Genomic DNA, 14,894 nt, shown 5'->3' on the forward strand with positions numbered 1-14,894 from the left:
TACTCTCCCTGTTGAATTTCTAAGAGATTCCACTGAATTTGTACAAATGTTGATTCTGGTGAGATTTATTTTAACACACAGTCCCTTTCACCTCATGTTTTTTGTTGGCATAGGCAACAATGATAGCTGTTGTAACTGAGTTGTAGGTTTGAGACCTCTTGGATTGTCATGAGTGGTGACTGTGTATTGTCATCTGGGCTGTACAGGTGTTTATTTTAGAACTGTAGATGAAATGATGGCAAAGGACTAGAAATACAGGAAAATTCCTTGGTGGAAATCCATTCCTTGTTGTACAGACTCTGAGTGGAGGAAAACTCAGTGAAGTTGAAAGGAGAAATGCCAGTCAACTAGAGTTTCCAACTGGAGTGGAGCCAGGAGTGGGAAAAACATGTATTTTAATACAGATTTCAGAGTTAGTTCTGCTGGGAGTGCTGCTATTTTAAATTTCTCTTTTCACTGAACTATAGATTTGCAGTACATGCTGAGACTTGAGGTTACTGGCTCACTCACTGATTGTTCTGTACACTAGGAACATGCATAAGTTTACAGAACTTACTGACTTTTTAAATTGATTTTTTCTTTTCCCATTGATTTCCTAGGATCCTTTCCCAAGAACAATACATGCTATGTTTCTGACATATTTCTGCTTCTTAACAAGAAAAGATGTTTACTAAATACATCCCTGTGGAGCAAAAGCTATTTGTCTCCATCTTCTCCACTAAAATGGACAAAAAAGGCAACCATATAAGACATAATTTACAATTTTGGATTCTTGGGATGGCATTCTTTGTCTTTGTACAAAGAAGGAAATTCACTTTCAGGCAGCTTTCCCTGCTCTTTGTCTTGGTATTACTTTGCTCGTCCCTATCAGCTAAATGATCAAAACTGAAACTGAATTAGCTTTGTGAATATCCTGTGGAAACTGAATGACATAACTAGCTATGTTTCTAACTTTCAGGTGTGCAGTATAGTAATACTTACTAAATTATAAATAGTTCAACTGTCAGCTTACAGTAGGGCAAAGATAAGGATTGATGATGACCTCTCACAATTAATTTTTATTTTTATTCTTGCCTGGTTTTGACACTTATTTGAAAAACTGGTTGGGGTTCTTTTAATATGAGTATCCATTTTGTCCATTACCTTGACTTCATCAATAGGCATGAAAGTGTCAGGAGTAGGAACATATAAATGCTTCTTATCTGGTGGCCAGACAAGCCTTTTAAAACTGTTTTGACTCATTTTGGTAAACTGAGAGGAAGAGCACATTGATTACATCCTTGCTTTGACACATTACTGAAAGATATCCAAGATGTGAAGTGAGGATTTATAGAACAAAAGCATGTTGGTCTCTCTTGGATACAGAGAAGTCTTCACATTAAGAAGCAAATTAGCTTTTTCAAATTATACTGGAGAATTTCACCTGGTAATCACTGTATCAGTGATTTGAGTGGAGAAATCTTAAATCAACCCCTGCTTAATTGAGCAGAAGGGCAATTTAAATTAAATTGCTCACTTCTGCAGGATTTTGAATAAAGCTGAGTGAGGATAGCAAACACCTGTAAAATCATCATCTTCATTTTGAATGCAGTGCCTCCGTTTCCAAGTAAATGCAACTTGAAAAATTGCAGGGGCAGGAAGGTTAATTGAGGCTTTAAAACTTTTATTATTATTTTTATTTCAAGTGTTTTGACACTTTCTCAAAGTTGCTCCTTGTCCCTTGCAATAAGGAAACACATCTGGATTTCAATTTTGATTTTGAAATCAAGCATAGGGAGGAAAACAGGACCATGAAGTTTGGAGCAGTGGGAAGGCACTGTGTTAATGAGCTTCTCCATTCAATAAAAAATTATTCAAGGTCCTAACATAGATAAAGGAAGAAAAAACCCTGCAGTTTGTTTCTGGAAGTAACTGTATGCCTCAGAGATTTTTGTTAAAAGGAGAAGACAGGTCATGGAAAACGTGGGAAGATTTACTGTTTTGCATCTGCAGTATAAGATTTCAGCTTTCAGTGAGGCAGTAGAAGACTACATCTAACTGGAAAGCTACCAGAAGAATATTAATTCAGAAGCAATGTCCAATTATCCTGTGATGCATTTCAAGAGTAATTAGGACTGTAGAACAAACTGCTCCTGCCTGTTTGACCCTTTGTACTTCCAGTGGAAAAAAACCTTTTTAAAAACCATTGATAATTTTTTTTTTTTAAACCAGCATTGATAATGCATGTAACGTTTTTGGTGATGTACAGCCATGTTCCCTTACTGGCTGCTGTTAAGCTCTTCAGGCTTCAGGCCCCCCCAAGTGACTCTTGAGCAGAAGGCCTTTCCAGACTACTTGCATTTCCTAAGTTTTACCAACTTACTGGATTCAGCTTAGCTCATAAGGTTTTGTTTTATTTTTTCTTGAATAAAAATAATTTTGTAGTCTGCCATCAATGCTGTTGCAGAAGAGAACTCTCTTGGCCAACTTCTGGGCATTCATTCCTGTTTCTTTCCTTGTGTCCCATGCTAGCAGTTCTGTAGCTTGCAATGGACTAAAGCAAGGAGCTGATCATAAAAAAACTGGAGGAGGAATAGGATACTGTGGGAGCACATAGCTGTGGGCATGTGGAGTGGTGGCACTTACCACTTTGGCACAGCACAGATTTTTGTTGGGTTGAAGTGGCACATTCCTATAGTTTATGGCTGTGAACTGTGATACTGCTGTGAGCAGCTGTCAACTGCATAAATACATCAATACATAAAGTGCATCTCTGGCATCTGAGATGAAATTGGCACTCTGGAATCACTAAGGGGACATTCATATGATGGCACAATAAGGAACACTTTCAGGGAAGGTGCTGCAATCTCAGGAATATTTCTTCTACCTGGTCTGATCAGAGGTGTAAGCATGATAGCCTGGAAAAATCACTTCTGTCACAGCACACAGGTTCTGGTGATACGGTCTGCAGATCCCAGTTTAAGGTGGGGTAAAAAAGTCACGGTTTGGTGCCTGCAGTTTCTGTCTTCTCCAGCTTACAGCTGAAAATAACACATTTCTTTGTGCTGTCTTGCTCAGGGGAATCCTGGGCAGTTTGTTTTGTTTGTATGTGAAATCTCTCATGGATATTATTTTTCAGAATGTTATTCTCTCATATTTAGTAGGTCATCTTCCTTAAGGTCACTTCAGTAGGCTTCTTGTAGTAGCCAAAATGACAGTCCTGCTGCTCCTTAGGCTCAGGTGTGCTAAGAAAATCTGATGTGGGGGGCATTACATGGATGTAATTGTGCTGTGAATTTAGCAGGCACAAACTCTGAATGCCTTGCACACGAATGCTCCAAACTTTGGAAGCTGCTCTGTGTGGTTGTGCCTTTAGGATCATAGAGAGGATGCTGAAGGCATTAGCCAAAGTGATCTTTGCAAGCAGAACTCACCTGCTCTGAGGGTTCCTGCCCCACGAGGGTCTGGTGAGAACACAAACTGCAGGCAGGGCTTTCCCAAAGGAACTGTTGTTTGTGGAGTGTCCATGAGCAGGGTTTAACACAATGACATGGGAATACAGCTTTCTCCAGCCTCTCTGAAGAAATGCATCTGGCAAGACTAATACTTCTGCTTTAGATTTTTCATTTTAAAAGGAAGAGCATAAATGGGAGTAAGTTGAAGGAGGAGACTTGGGAGTTATTGATGGCTGCTGATTTCCTACATCCCAGATGTCCTCTTTCCCTAATGTGTTCATTGTGGGAGAGCAAGGAAGTCTTCCTAGTAGTTTTTCCAGAGAGTGACTATTTCTGATTAAATTATTTTGTGTTTGAAAACATTTGCAGACATTTTGGCTTTGGGACTGCATTATTATTATTGTATAGATCATGTGGGTTAATTGAACCACAATGAAGCTAATAGCAGTGAGAAGCCAGCATTTCTGGAACATGCACAGTAGCTTGCTTAACATCTGCACTTCTTTGCAGAATGATTCCTCCAATAGAAAAGGTGAAATTAGAAGTTTGGAAAGAGGACTTGAAGTCTGTAACTTCAAGTTACAGATTTTTTGCCTTTGGTCTTAGAAGAAACAAGCTTTAAAAAAAGACTGTCTTGAGATAATTGACATTTTAAGTGGGGACCTTTCAAGTGACAAGTTGGTAATCTTTTGCAGTCAGAATTTGAACTCACTAGATATGTCAATAACCTTGTATTGATTACTGTTTAATAGCAGCACCTGCAGAGCAGTATCTTCAGGAGAAGTTGCCAGATGAAGTGGTTCTAAAGATCTTCTCCTACCTGCTGGAGCAGGATCTCTGTAGAGCAGCCTGTGTGTGTAAACGCTTCAGTGAGCTGGCTAATGATCCAATTTTGTGGTAAGTGAAAAGCTATTCCTCATTATCTTGAGAAATACTAGGTGTGCTGCTCAAGATGCCAGTACAAGAGAAAAATTGAAATGCTGGTTACAATTAGTTGAAGGAAAACCAGTTGTATTTTATTATGTCTGATTTAGTTAAGCATTATTTTTGTATTATTTGTATTAAACAGTAAAACTTGATTTTCTAGTAGTGTAGATACTAGTTAAACAATGCCTGTTGTAAAAAAATCAGTTCCTTCTGCCATTCCTTCTTCTCCCTTTAACCTTTTTTAGCCTACTGTGGGTATTGTGTTACTTCACACAGAAGGAACAAAACATTTCTTCAGCTTAGATGCGAGCTTTGTCTAGTGTTACTTAAATGGGGTTTTTGTTTGGTTTAAGTTTTGTTTAATGGTTGGATACTTGGGTTGTTTTCTCACATGAGTCTGGTTTACCCCTGGGTTATTGAGAGTTTTAATAAATGGGAACTAAATTTGTACTTTTCTCTGAGGGAAGAACCCCAACATATTTCTTAAGCTGTTTTGATTTAAAAGTAAAGATTAAGACTAAAAGAAGAATAATAAAATAACATCACAGATCTACCCCCTTTTCCTGTCCTAAAGACAGCTTTGGGGATGCCTTGTCAGATGAATTACAACTTCTGTGATTCAGTGTCATCCTGTAAGTCTGGGCTTAGTATCAGCAGGCTCAGACACTGCAATTATTTGCATTCTGGCACTAATGAAAAGAATCCAACTGCTGTGTGCCGTTTTCTTCTTTGTAAACCACTGTAATTTGTTCACTGATGAACTCTTTTTGGAATACAGTGCATCACTTGTTCTCACTGAATGCATTTCTCAGTCTTTTTTTGGCAAGGTGAGGAAGAGGTGGTGGCATGCTTGGTCTTAAGTTTTGTTATCCTTGTGCTACTAGCTTTTGTAAGTGTTAATGCTGTAGTTAATGTACAGTTTGATTCACAAATAGTGTATGTAAGTGCTTAAGTTTCTTCCTGAAAATTGCATGTTGAGAACTTTTTCTCTTGGCTTATAAAACACATACAAATTTTAGTCAGAAAAACAAAAGTCAGTACAGCAAAAAAATTGGTTTTAAGTGATACGTGCTGATCTTGGTCATATTCACAGTCACTGGCAAATTCTTCTCAGAAAAAACCCAGGTTTTAGCCTTTAGTTTTATATTAAAATGGAAGATTAAAATGAAAAATTAAAATTAATTTTCTCTTCTGCTCAGGAAAAGATTATATATGGAAGTATTTGAGTACACTCGTCCTATGATGCATCCTGAACCTGGTAAATTTTATCAGATTAATCCAGAAGAATATGAACATCCAAATCCCTGGAAAGAAAGCTTCCAGCAGCTGGTAACAGTTTTATTCATTTATATTCAAATTCATGGGTATTTCTAAAAGTAAAACCACACACTTCTGAAATGTGGCTGACAAACAGTAATTACCTTGGGTTTAGACTTTAAAATCCTTGTGGTATTGTGCAGTAGGGGCAATTCAGAAGTTATTTCCTGTTTTGAGGCTACTTTAGGGAGACACCACATGGTAAAGTGGAGTCCTTGAGTATCCAGCTCTGCTGTGTTGGGTTTTGCATCACTGAAATTTTGTGTACAAGATTGTCATGGTCTGAGACTCACAGTGTGAAAGATGCTGTTGTATATCTTACAAAACCAATGTGTATGGTGAACCAAACACATATTGGTAATGCCACTTGGGCTAAATAGTGATTTACAGCTGGCCTGACTGGAGGTAAACAACTTTCCTTTAAGGAATGTGATTGCACCTCTAATCCAAAATTTCAAAGGTATTGAACAAATGGCTGGGCATGATTGTAGGAAAAAATAAGTAAGGGAAAAAAACATCAATGTGAGTGTACCACACAATGCCATGTGTTGTTGGTTAATGAATTTCTGAAGTGCATTGAGGACAAATGCTTGACTTGGCTTCTTTGTTTAGTATTCAGTCACTACTGAAGGTATGGGATTCTCTTTTCCTCACCATATAAGTGCAGTTTTTTTGGCAAGCTGCTAGAGAATCAAGAGATGGAAGTAAGGACAGCTCTTGTGAAGTGATTCAGGTGTATGAATCACTTTTTCAGTCAGTTTTGAGGCTTATGGCTGTGTAAGTAGTTGGACTCTTGGCTTAGTTGATCATTCCCTTTGCCTCAGACATTTTTTGGTGCTGCCATTTCAAATTGTGTGCCTAGAGTGGGAGGTCAGTATATGATCCTTACTTCCTGGGACAAACTGATGTCAGCAAAAGGCTTGTTAATTAGGGAATTAGTAGATCTCCTGTCAGTGCATTCAGGCCCACCTGTCTGCAAGCTTCTCACAAACTCTCTTCCTTCTTTTAGTACAAAGGAGCACATGTAAAGCCAGGCTTTGCTGAACACTTCTACAGTAATCCTGCAAGATACAAAGGAAGAGAAAATATGCTGGTATGTTCATAAAGTGGTTCTTAAAACTATTTCTATATCCTCATAAATGGAAATGGACATTACTCTAAATTTGTTCCTTTTCTTCTAGTATTATGACACCATTGAGGATGCTCTTGGTGGAGTTCAAGAAGCTCATTTTGATGGACTTATCTTTGTTCACTCTGGTATATATACTGATGAATGGATATACATAGAATCTCCAATCACCATGATTGGTGCAGGTATGTAAACTCGGAGCATCACTGTCTCAAACTTGTATTAATTACCATGTTAATTAACACGATACTCAGGTACATTAAATATCCAGTATAAATGCCCATCTCCCTTCATCTGCCTAGCAAACATGTAGCTTTTGTACAAGCATCACTAACTCAAAAGTAGCTGATGCTTCAGACTGAAGTGCTGTTGTCTGCTTGCTAGCTCTCAGAATAACTTCATTTATCTTTTTATTTCATTATGAGAAAAAAAATGGAATTTGTCAGAAAGCTTATTCAGTAATCGGACTGCAGTTGAAACTTTTACATTCATACATACATATATATATATATATATAAAAAACCCATCTCCAGAGTAGAAACCAGCAGTGACAAACAAGCCCAAATTAGTATCTGTCCCATTTTCTTCAGTATCATAATTCCGTCTTGAGGAAGGAAATGAGAGCATCCAGCAGAAAGATTCTGAGACTGGAGGTTCTTCCTCTGTTCTCTGCCAACTGTTCTCTGAACAGGAACCTTTATGGAGAAGGAAATAAGACTTGGAGAATAGGAAGGGTTTAGGAAATTAATATAATATACCAGGCTGCCCATTGTGATACTTGTAGAGCTATTTGCTTTTCATGTCACTGCTAGGAGCATGCCAATTCCCAGTGGCATGTCACTGGTAGGAATTCAGGCTGTATTAGTGTCTGGTAGAGATTTTGGTTAAGGGGTCTCAGACCTCTTGTTCCTGTGGTGATCTAGAAGGGAATTACCTGCTGTTTTGTGTTTTTGAGATGCTGTCTCTCTGGGCTGGTTGGGTTTACTGGGTTGTGGGTTTTAGTAAGGGTGATGGGTTTGGGGTTTTAGTTTGTTTGTAAGGGTGGGGGGTTTTGTTTGCTTTGGTGTGTGTATTTCCTATGGATATGTCCTTTGTTTTGCAAAGTCTCTCTTTTTGGGTATTTAACTGTTCTCCATACCAACTGTTTTGTTCTTGAGTGAGACTTCTGGCACTTCTTGCCTGGGTTTTGCAGCCTTGGCAGGGAGAATGGTTTTGAGCAATGCAGGCAGATTGTTCCAGTGTTATTCTGAAAAATTGTCCCCACAGATCTGCAAGATGTGGCTGTGTTAGTATGTGAGTTTGTCAGTTTGGGACTGCATTTCTGGAGTGAACATTCTGAACGTGCCCACTTAGAGTGCTTTGGTCTGTGTTGTGGAGAGCTTTTGGAGGACAAACTGGATTCCTTTTGGATGAGACTAATTTACAAGACATGTTCCTGGAATACTCCTAGTGCCCTTCTGTAGGCAGTGTGTGTTTGGTCAGAGGGACCTGGGGAGGACTTGAGCAGAGTCAGTCCCTTCTCCCCTCCCTGCCTGCAGCATGTGCTGGGGGTGCCTGATCCTCAGCTCTGCTTCCCTCTGTGGTACCACTCCTGTGTTAGGCTGCAATGCTTGCTAATGGAGATGTGGCCACAGACAAATAACCCTTGGCTTCTGTTTCATAGAAGAGAGGATTACAGTAAAAATAGGGCAGGTCATATTCATGAAGTGTTTAAAATCCAGAGAAACTGGATCAGCACTGTCCTAAGATATAAAATTTCCCAGTCACTTCATGACACTTGAAATGAGATCTTGACTATCTGGGTAAACTTCTGCATGTTCTCTGTCTCCTTTTAAGTTTTGAAAAGCCATCTGCTTTCCCTTCCTCTGGAATTAACCTAAGTTATTCAGAAAAACAGTTAAATCTTAAGTACAGCCCTTTAAAAGCCAGGAATCTTTATTGTGTATTTTTGTAACAGAATAGCTGTCTTGGGGATCAAAACCTCCAAGAGGAATCCAGCAATGCTAGATGTATTTATATTTCAGTTTTTGGCATTGCTGACTTCACTTCCTCAGACTTTCTTTTCTGAATGGTGAGTGACATTGTAGAGAGAGTAAATTTTCATTTGACTGGAAAAGAAAACAAATTAAAGTGAACCGCTAAGCCTTGGAGAACTACCTCTTCTCTCTTCAGTCTGGCATGCTTTTCAGAATGGTGGGATTAAGGCAGCACCAAATCTCTCTGCATTTCTACTCAAATTTCTTTAATAGTTTATTCTTCTGGCTTCAGAAGAAGCACAACATTATTAGAAAGGCAGCTTAACATACCTTGAGCTTGGAAGAAGCTTCTGCTTGGTCACATAAGCAAAATGTGCTTACAGAATAAGGCCTATTGTTTTTTGGTGGGTAGGGTTTGTTTTTGGGTTTTTTTTGGGGTACTTTTTGTTCTGTTTAATTTTGGGGTTATTTCTTCCCCTAAATATGAGGGAAGGAGTTGGTTGAAAAGGAAGGCTTTGGAAGTATTACTAGTACTCTGGCATATCTGAATTGCCAAAAAAGAAGCAAGAGGAGAGGTTCTGTAAGAAAATTGTTGCATCTGGTTCAGCAGACAAAAATACCTTGGGATTTTTAAAAAGGATTCTGTTTTTCAGGGTTGGAGAGGGGGGTGTTTGCTGCAGGAATAGGACCCTTCCATGAAGTGTTCATCTCACTCAAGACACAAAATCTCACAATTGCTGAGTTTCAGCAGTTGTACAGATGTGTCCTGATCTGAGAATCTTCACTTAATGTGTATTTTCAGAGCTACAGCTTTCATTTTTTCCCTTCATTTTCCATTTGACTTAAATAATATGCAAGTAAATGAAAATGGATTATCAAAAGATCCTTCAGTCAAGAAAAAAAATTACTAAAACCAATAGGAATGGTCATTGTCATTTTAAGGGTGGAAAAATCTAAAATTGTAAGACAACTATTATAATTGGTTATTGTTCTATTTTAGAGTGCAAGAGTAATTTCACATGCCTGAGTTCTTCTTCAGATACCTGTTCTGCATTTTGAATTGAAAGCTTTCTTTGAACTGGTTTACACCTTTGTGGTTTACATCTTGTATATTGTAAGATCTAAAAGAGTATCTGGTTTTTGCTTGGTACAGTTGGACAGGGTCACAGTTAGTTCCTGCAGAAGGTAGTGGAATTAAGTAATTCTGAGGCAATATCCAGTTAATGTATATTTCTTTAGACAGTCCCTTACTGTAGGCTTTCTGTTCCATTATTTCTAAATGGTCTATCCATGGTCCTTAAGCTGAGCATGAATTCTGATCCTGGGGAACATGACTCCCTTAGGTTCCAGCAAACTGAATTCTTGGGAGCTGTGTTTTGCTTGATTACAAAATTAATGGTCCTTTTCTTCCGTTTCCAATTCTAACACGGGTTTCTTTATTCTAAAGTGGTCTAAGCCAAAAGCTGAAATGGAGATATTTCTCTGAATGATGATTTCACAAAGATTAAGCAGAATGTTGCAGAGAATTTCATTGGTGCATTTGGAATGAAACTAATGCTTAAGGAAGTCTTCACTATTTTCCTAGGGAGACCTAAGTGCAGTGATCTGACTAACTGGCCTGTTCTGTGATGGGCACTCTGGGACCTTCCCAACTCAGAAGTTACTGCTTGTGTAGGAACTCATGGGATAAGAGGAAGGTGTCTGTAGAGAACATGATCCAAGTGCTTTGCAAACAATGCCACAAATCTGTTTGATAGTGTTTCAGAGCATCCAGTGTGAAGTGCAATTTTTCTGTGCTACCCTGAAAGTTCTGATACTGACTTATGGCTCTCATATCCTCCTTGGGGCTCTGTTTATTACCTGGGTTGGTTCACATGCAGTCCTGTGGTCTGTTCCTTTCTGTGTGCTGAAACACACAGATTTGTTTATGCCACTGCATTTGCACCATGGTGAATATATAGAAATGTCACCAAAGCACAGAAATGTGTTTTGTATGATGACAACTCCTCATCAAAGCCTCTTTTAGTTGTTATCTGGTACTAAGTGAATAGTGGTGTAGAGGAGAGCCAGACTACCTTAAAATATGTGCAGCTCTGCAGTAATGAAAGCAGAGATTGAGCTTTCAGATAGTGAGAACAAGCTGGATAATAATGTAAATGTTGCTTCATTCTGACTGACATCTTTCTGCCAGAGTGATAAAGAACAGGACATACTGCTTGTCTGTACTAATGTCAACAAACAGAAAAGGATCTGCTCATGAGAAATCCTGTGCATAGGCTTTTCAGTAAAACACAGAATTTAGGATAAATACCTGCTCACATTTGTGTTGAGTTGGGAATGGTTTAGAATGCTATCAGATAAGTTATCTGCTATAGTATGTGAAACATCCACCTTTATATTTGGTGTGTTGAGGGAGGGCTGCTTCTGGCTTGCATGTTTAATGTGCAGGTTTGAATCAGACAAACGATCTTGCTTGTGAATGAGCATCAGTGAATTTATTGCAGTCAGTGGCTGAGGTTAACTGGTGCTCCCTCTGCTGGCTTGTGCCATCCCCATGTAAGCATCACCTGCCTTTGGATTAAGGGTAAAGAATGGAGCAGAGCCTCACTGGTAACACAGGAAATCAAGTGACACATTAGAGCATTTTGCCAGTGAACCACTTCATAACCTTTTGTACCTGTTGCCAGTAGTATAGTTCAATCTAATTCAATAAGTTGGGGATTTTTTCGTAAAGAATAATGAGTATATCAATTCAAAACCCTAAATCCTACATTTGAGAAGTGTGGGGAGGTCACTTGTAGGTCATGAGTAGATTAGTAAATAGTGGTTCATGTCAGTGATGGAATTAATGTTTTTAGCATTAATAAAAGAGTTTGGAATACCAGAAGAAATCACACTTGGAACAGAGTTAAACTGCCTCTAGCCTGGTACCCATGTCTAAGCTGTTCATTGTAAGTAGTAGTCAAAGACCAGCTCTGTAACAGAGGAGATTTTTCTCACAGTACTAGATATTACTAAATTGGTGCCACATTGTCTTAGTCAAAGACTAGCTTCTTCATTGTCTTTGAAACTTCCTTTTTTAAGATCCTTTTGACAGGAGGACTATTTATGTGCCAACAATAGTGTTAATTTTCCTTTGTTGCTTCAAACGGAATTCTGTAAGTATTTTGAGGATTCTTTTTCAGCAGCATAAACTATGACTTTTAAATTGTTCTCTTTGCAGCACCTGGAAAAGTAGCAGATAAAGTTATAATAGAAAACACTAGAGATTCCACCTTCGTTTTTATGGAGGGTTCTGAAGATGCCTATGTTGGATATATGACAATCAGGGTAAGAATCTCACCTGAAAGCAGATCTTTTAAAAAAAATTATTTTAATGTCTGAGCAATAAATACAATATTTGTTTTCTTCCTTTTCAGTTCAACCCTGATGACAAATCTGCCCAGCACCACAATGCACACCACTGCTTAGAGATTACCGTGAACTGCAGTCCAATAATCGATCACTGTATTATCCGAAGTACTTGTACAGGTTAGTGGGCTTTTTATTGGTTGAGAAACTCTACAAATTGAGTATGATTACAATTGGCATGTCTTTATTTTTTGATGCAGGTATTCAATACAGGTCTGCAAGCCTTAATTGCCTTGGAGCATCACTGTTAGAGTGACTTCTTTGTGTCCAAAACCTCTGTGATAATGTGCACTTGGTTTTCTGTTTGAATCTGTTTGGACTCGTTGGACAGTTGGTTTGAAATTGAGAAGTGACAGTTAAATAAAGATACCTGGGTTTGGTGTATAGTTGTAGCTGGCAGGATGGGGCATTTGAAAGGGTTACACATGGGAGTTGTTCATGGGTTTGTTCTGATGTTCAGTGTTGGGATCAATGGCATTAAACAGTCACAAGATGTAACTGCTGAGCTCAGCTCTCTCTGAGTGGAATGATTTGACATGTTCAGAGGATGAGTAGTAGCTCTACAGTCAGAAGTGTTGAAAGACTCATTTTGCCATCAGAGACAATGAGGAATTTATACCACCTGATTTGGGAAAAATCAGTAGTCTAGGTTGAGGAAAGAAGGAGTCAGTGTCTGGAAATGAGGAGCTGGATGGCAGTTTAGTCACCAGCAGGAAGACATGGCAGTTTGTAATCCCTGGACACAAGATATGACAACTTGAACATCTTTGAACACAGCCAGATGGAGTGGAGTTGGAGTGTCAGAAAGAAGAGGTTCAGGAGAATTAAGATATTGAGTCTTCGTGTGGAAATGGCCATGTGTGAGGTTCCACAAGGTCAGCTAGGGAGAGGGAATGGATCTGTGCAGCAGGCTGTGCATGGAGGTTGCTCAGCTCAACATAAAGGCAAGGAAAAAGAAAAGAGTTCTTCCAACTAGGTATAAAACCAACGTTTTTCTGGTACTGCCTGTGAAGAATACTGCAGGGAACCATGATGAGAACGGTGGAAGGATTCCTGGTGTGTGCCTTCTAGAGGAAGATGAGCTTTCTTGAAGGTTTTGGGCTATAAACCACTGCACTTGGTCAAGGCAGTTCTCTGCTTTGCATCACCATCTCTTTTACTGGAGACACATCAGTGAATACTTGGAGGTTTTAAAAGTGGCAGAAGAGGAGCAAAGGACAGTGAGCTGCTCCCAGTATCCCAGTTATCCCAGTGTTAATGCTAACACTAGGAAATTGAAATATACAGAGAAAAAGTATTCTGGAACTTACCACATACCAATACTGGGAACCCTGACAACCAGTGAGTGGAATTAGATAAGACCACATTCAGCCTGAGTATTAAAGTAGTTTGAAGAGCTGCATGATTTCAGATGGAAACGTGCCTATAGATAAGCTACTAGATCCTGATATTTTTGTGAAAGTTGTTTATGAAAATTAAGTTTAGATGATTTTTTTCATGACCACTTTCCATTTCTGAGAATTTTGAAGTTTTGCTCCCTCCAAAACTCTGGATTTCTGAATCTTTACTGTATTGAATTGTTGATTCTCTTTTCCAAAATTAAATTCTTCTCTCTGAAATTCTGTTCAGTTTTGGAGGCTCTGTGTAGGCTGTACTATCATCACTTACCAATTATCAAGTTTTACTGGCTTTTTAATCCTACCAAGCCTTGCTATTACCTACTCAGGAAGTACTGAGCTTGTGTAAAAGGGAGGAGGAATGGCAGTCTGCCAGAAAAGGCATTTACTGTTTGCAGATAATTGACATTTCTGAACCTCTTTCCTAGACCATGCTTGATATCCTTTCTGTAGATCTCCAAGTTGCATTAAAGCATATTTCCACATTATGTCTTATGTAAAGTTCTTAATGTATGTCATATGTAAAGATGGGAGCTTTGTAAGTGCAAATGCATTAAGCTGAAGGTTCCTGCTGCCAGTCCCAAGCATCTTTTGAAATATTTTCAAATAAAGTGTAAATGGCAAGATCCTGAGTCTAGAGGTTCTGTTGCATCCATTGTGGAAAAAATCTGTGCTAGCCCTCACCTTGATGGATAAAAGTAGTAGTGGATGGCAATGTTCCTTTTTTCAAAAAATTTAATATTGCTGAAGTGTGTGCAATCATTTATTCTGAGTAAACAAAATAAAGCTTAAACCTGTACTACAAGTGCTTTGTACTCCAAAAGGACCTGTTTCACACAATCAATACTCAAGTCCAGTGAAGAGAGTCAGAATAAAGATTGCTTTCATTTAAATAAGCAAAATGTGATAGAGGTATGCTTTTAGAACATCACACCAAGTTCCAAAAATTCATAGCTCCTCAGTGTCAGAAAGAGAGGAAGGGGAGTGAAAGCAGTTATGAAATGCAAGAAAGAATAAATTATTAACAGTTAATACAAATAGGAAATTAGCAATTGAAGGAAACTGTGGGGACCTCCCTCTAAAATAAAAACACACCACTTTACTGCCACAAAGAACTTGATAAACAAGACAAGATGCAGCCTCTGTCTAGAAGAGACAGTGCTTGTGTCTTAATTTGGGGAACAAAGGGAGTTTTAGCAGTGATGCTGATCCATCATAGAATGGAAAAATTTGAATGGCAAAGTGTTGTGTAATTTTTGTTCCATATTTAATGAGAATAGGCAGGAATGATAAATGCCCTTAT

At 38.6% G+C, this 14,894-nt stretch overlaps 1 protein-coding gene across 4 annotated transcripts in view; it reads left to right on the plus strand.

Moving 5' to 3' along the window:
- Positions 1-14,894, plus strand: part of FBXO11 (F-box protein 11) — a 70,307-nt gene that overhangs the window by 36,422 nt on the left and 18,991 nt on the right. For 3 of the 4 annotated variants that reach the window (XM_059469698.1, XM_059469700.1, XM_059469701.1), the window contains exons 4-9: positions 4,187-4,331; positions 5,561-5,690; positions 6,688-6,771; positions 6,860-6,992; positions 12,007-12,113; positions 12,203-12,314. In XM_059469698.1, coding sequence (XP_059325681.1) covers positions 4,187-4,331; positions 5,561-5,690; positions 6,688-6,771; positions 6,860-6,992; positions 12,007-12,113; positions 12,203-12,314 — 711 coding nt within the window. The remainder of the gene's footprint in view (positions 1-4,186; positions 4,332-5,560; positions 5,691-6,687; positions 6,772-6,859; positions 6,993-12,006; positions 12,114-12,202; positions 12,315-14,894) is intronic. The other variant, XM_059469699.1, reaches the window with a different exon arrangement.

This window comes from Ammospiza nelsoni, chromosome 3 (genome assembly GCF_027579445.1).
Source record: "Ammospiza nelsoni isolate bAmmNel1 chromosome 3, bAmmNel1.pri, whole genome shotgun sequence".
Taxonomy (NCBI): Eukaryota; Metazoa; Chordata; class Aves; order Passeriformes; family Passerellidae; genus Ammospiza; species Ammospiza nelsoni.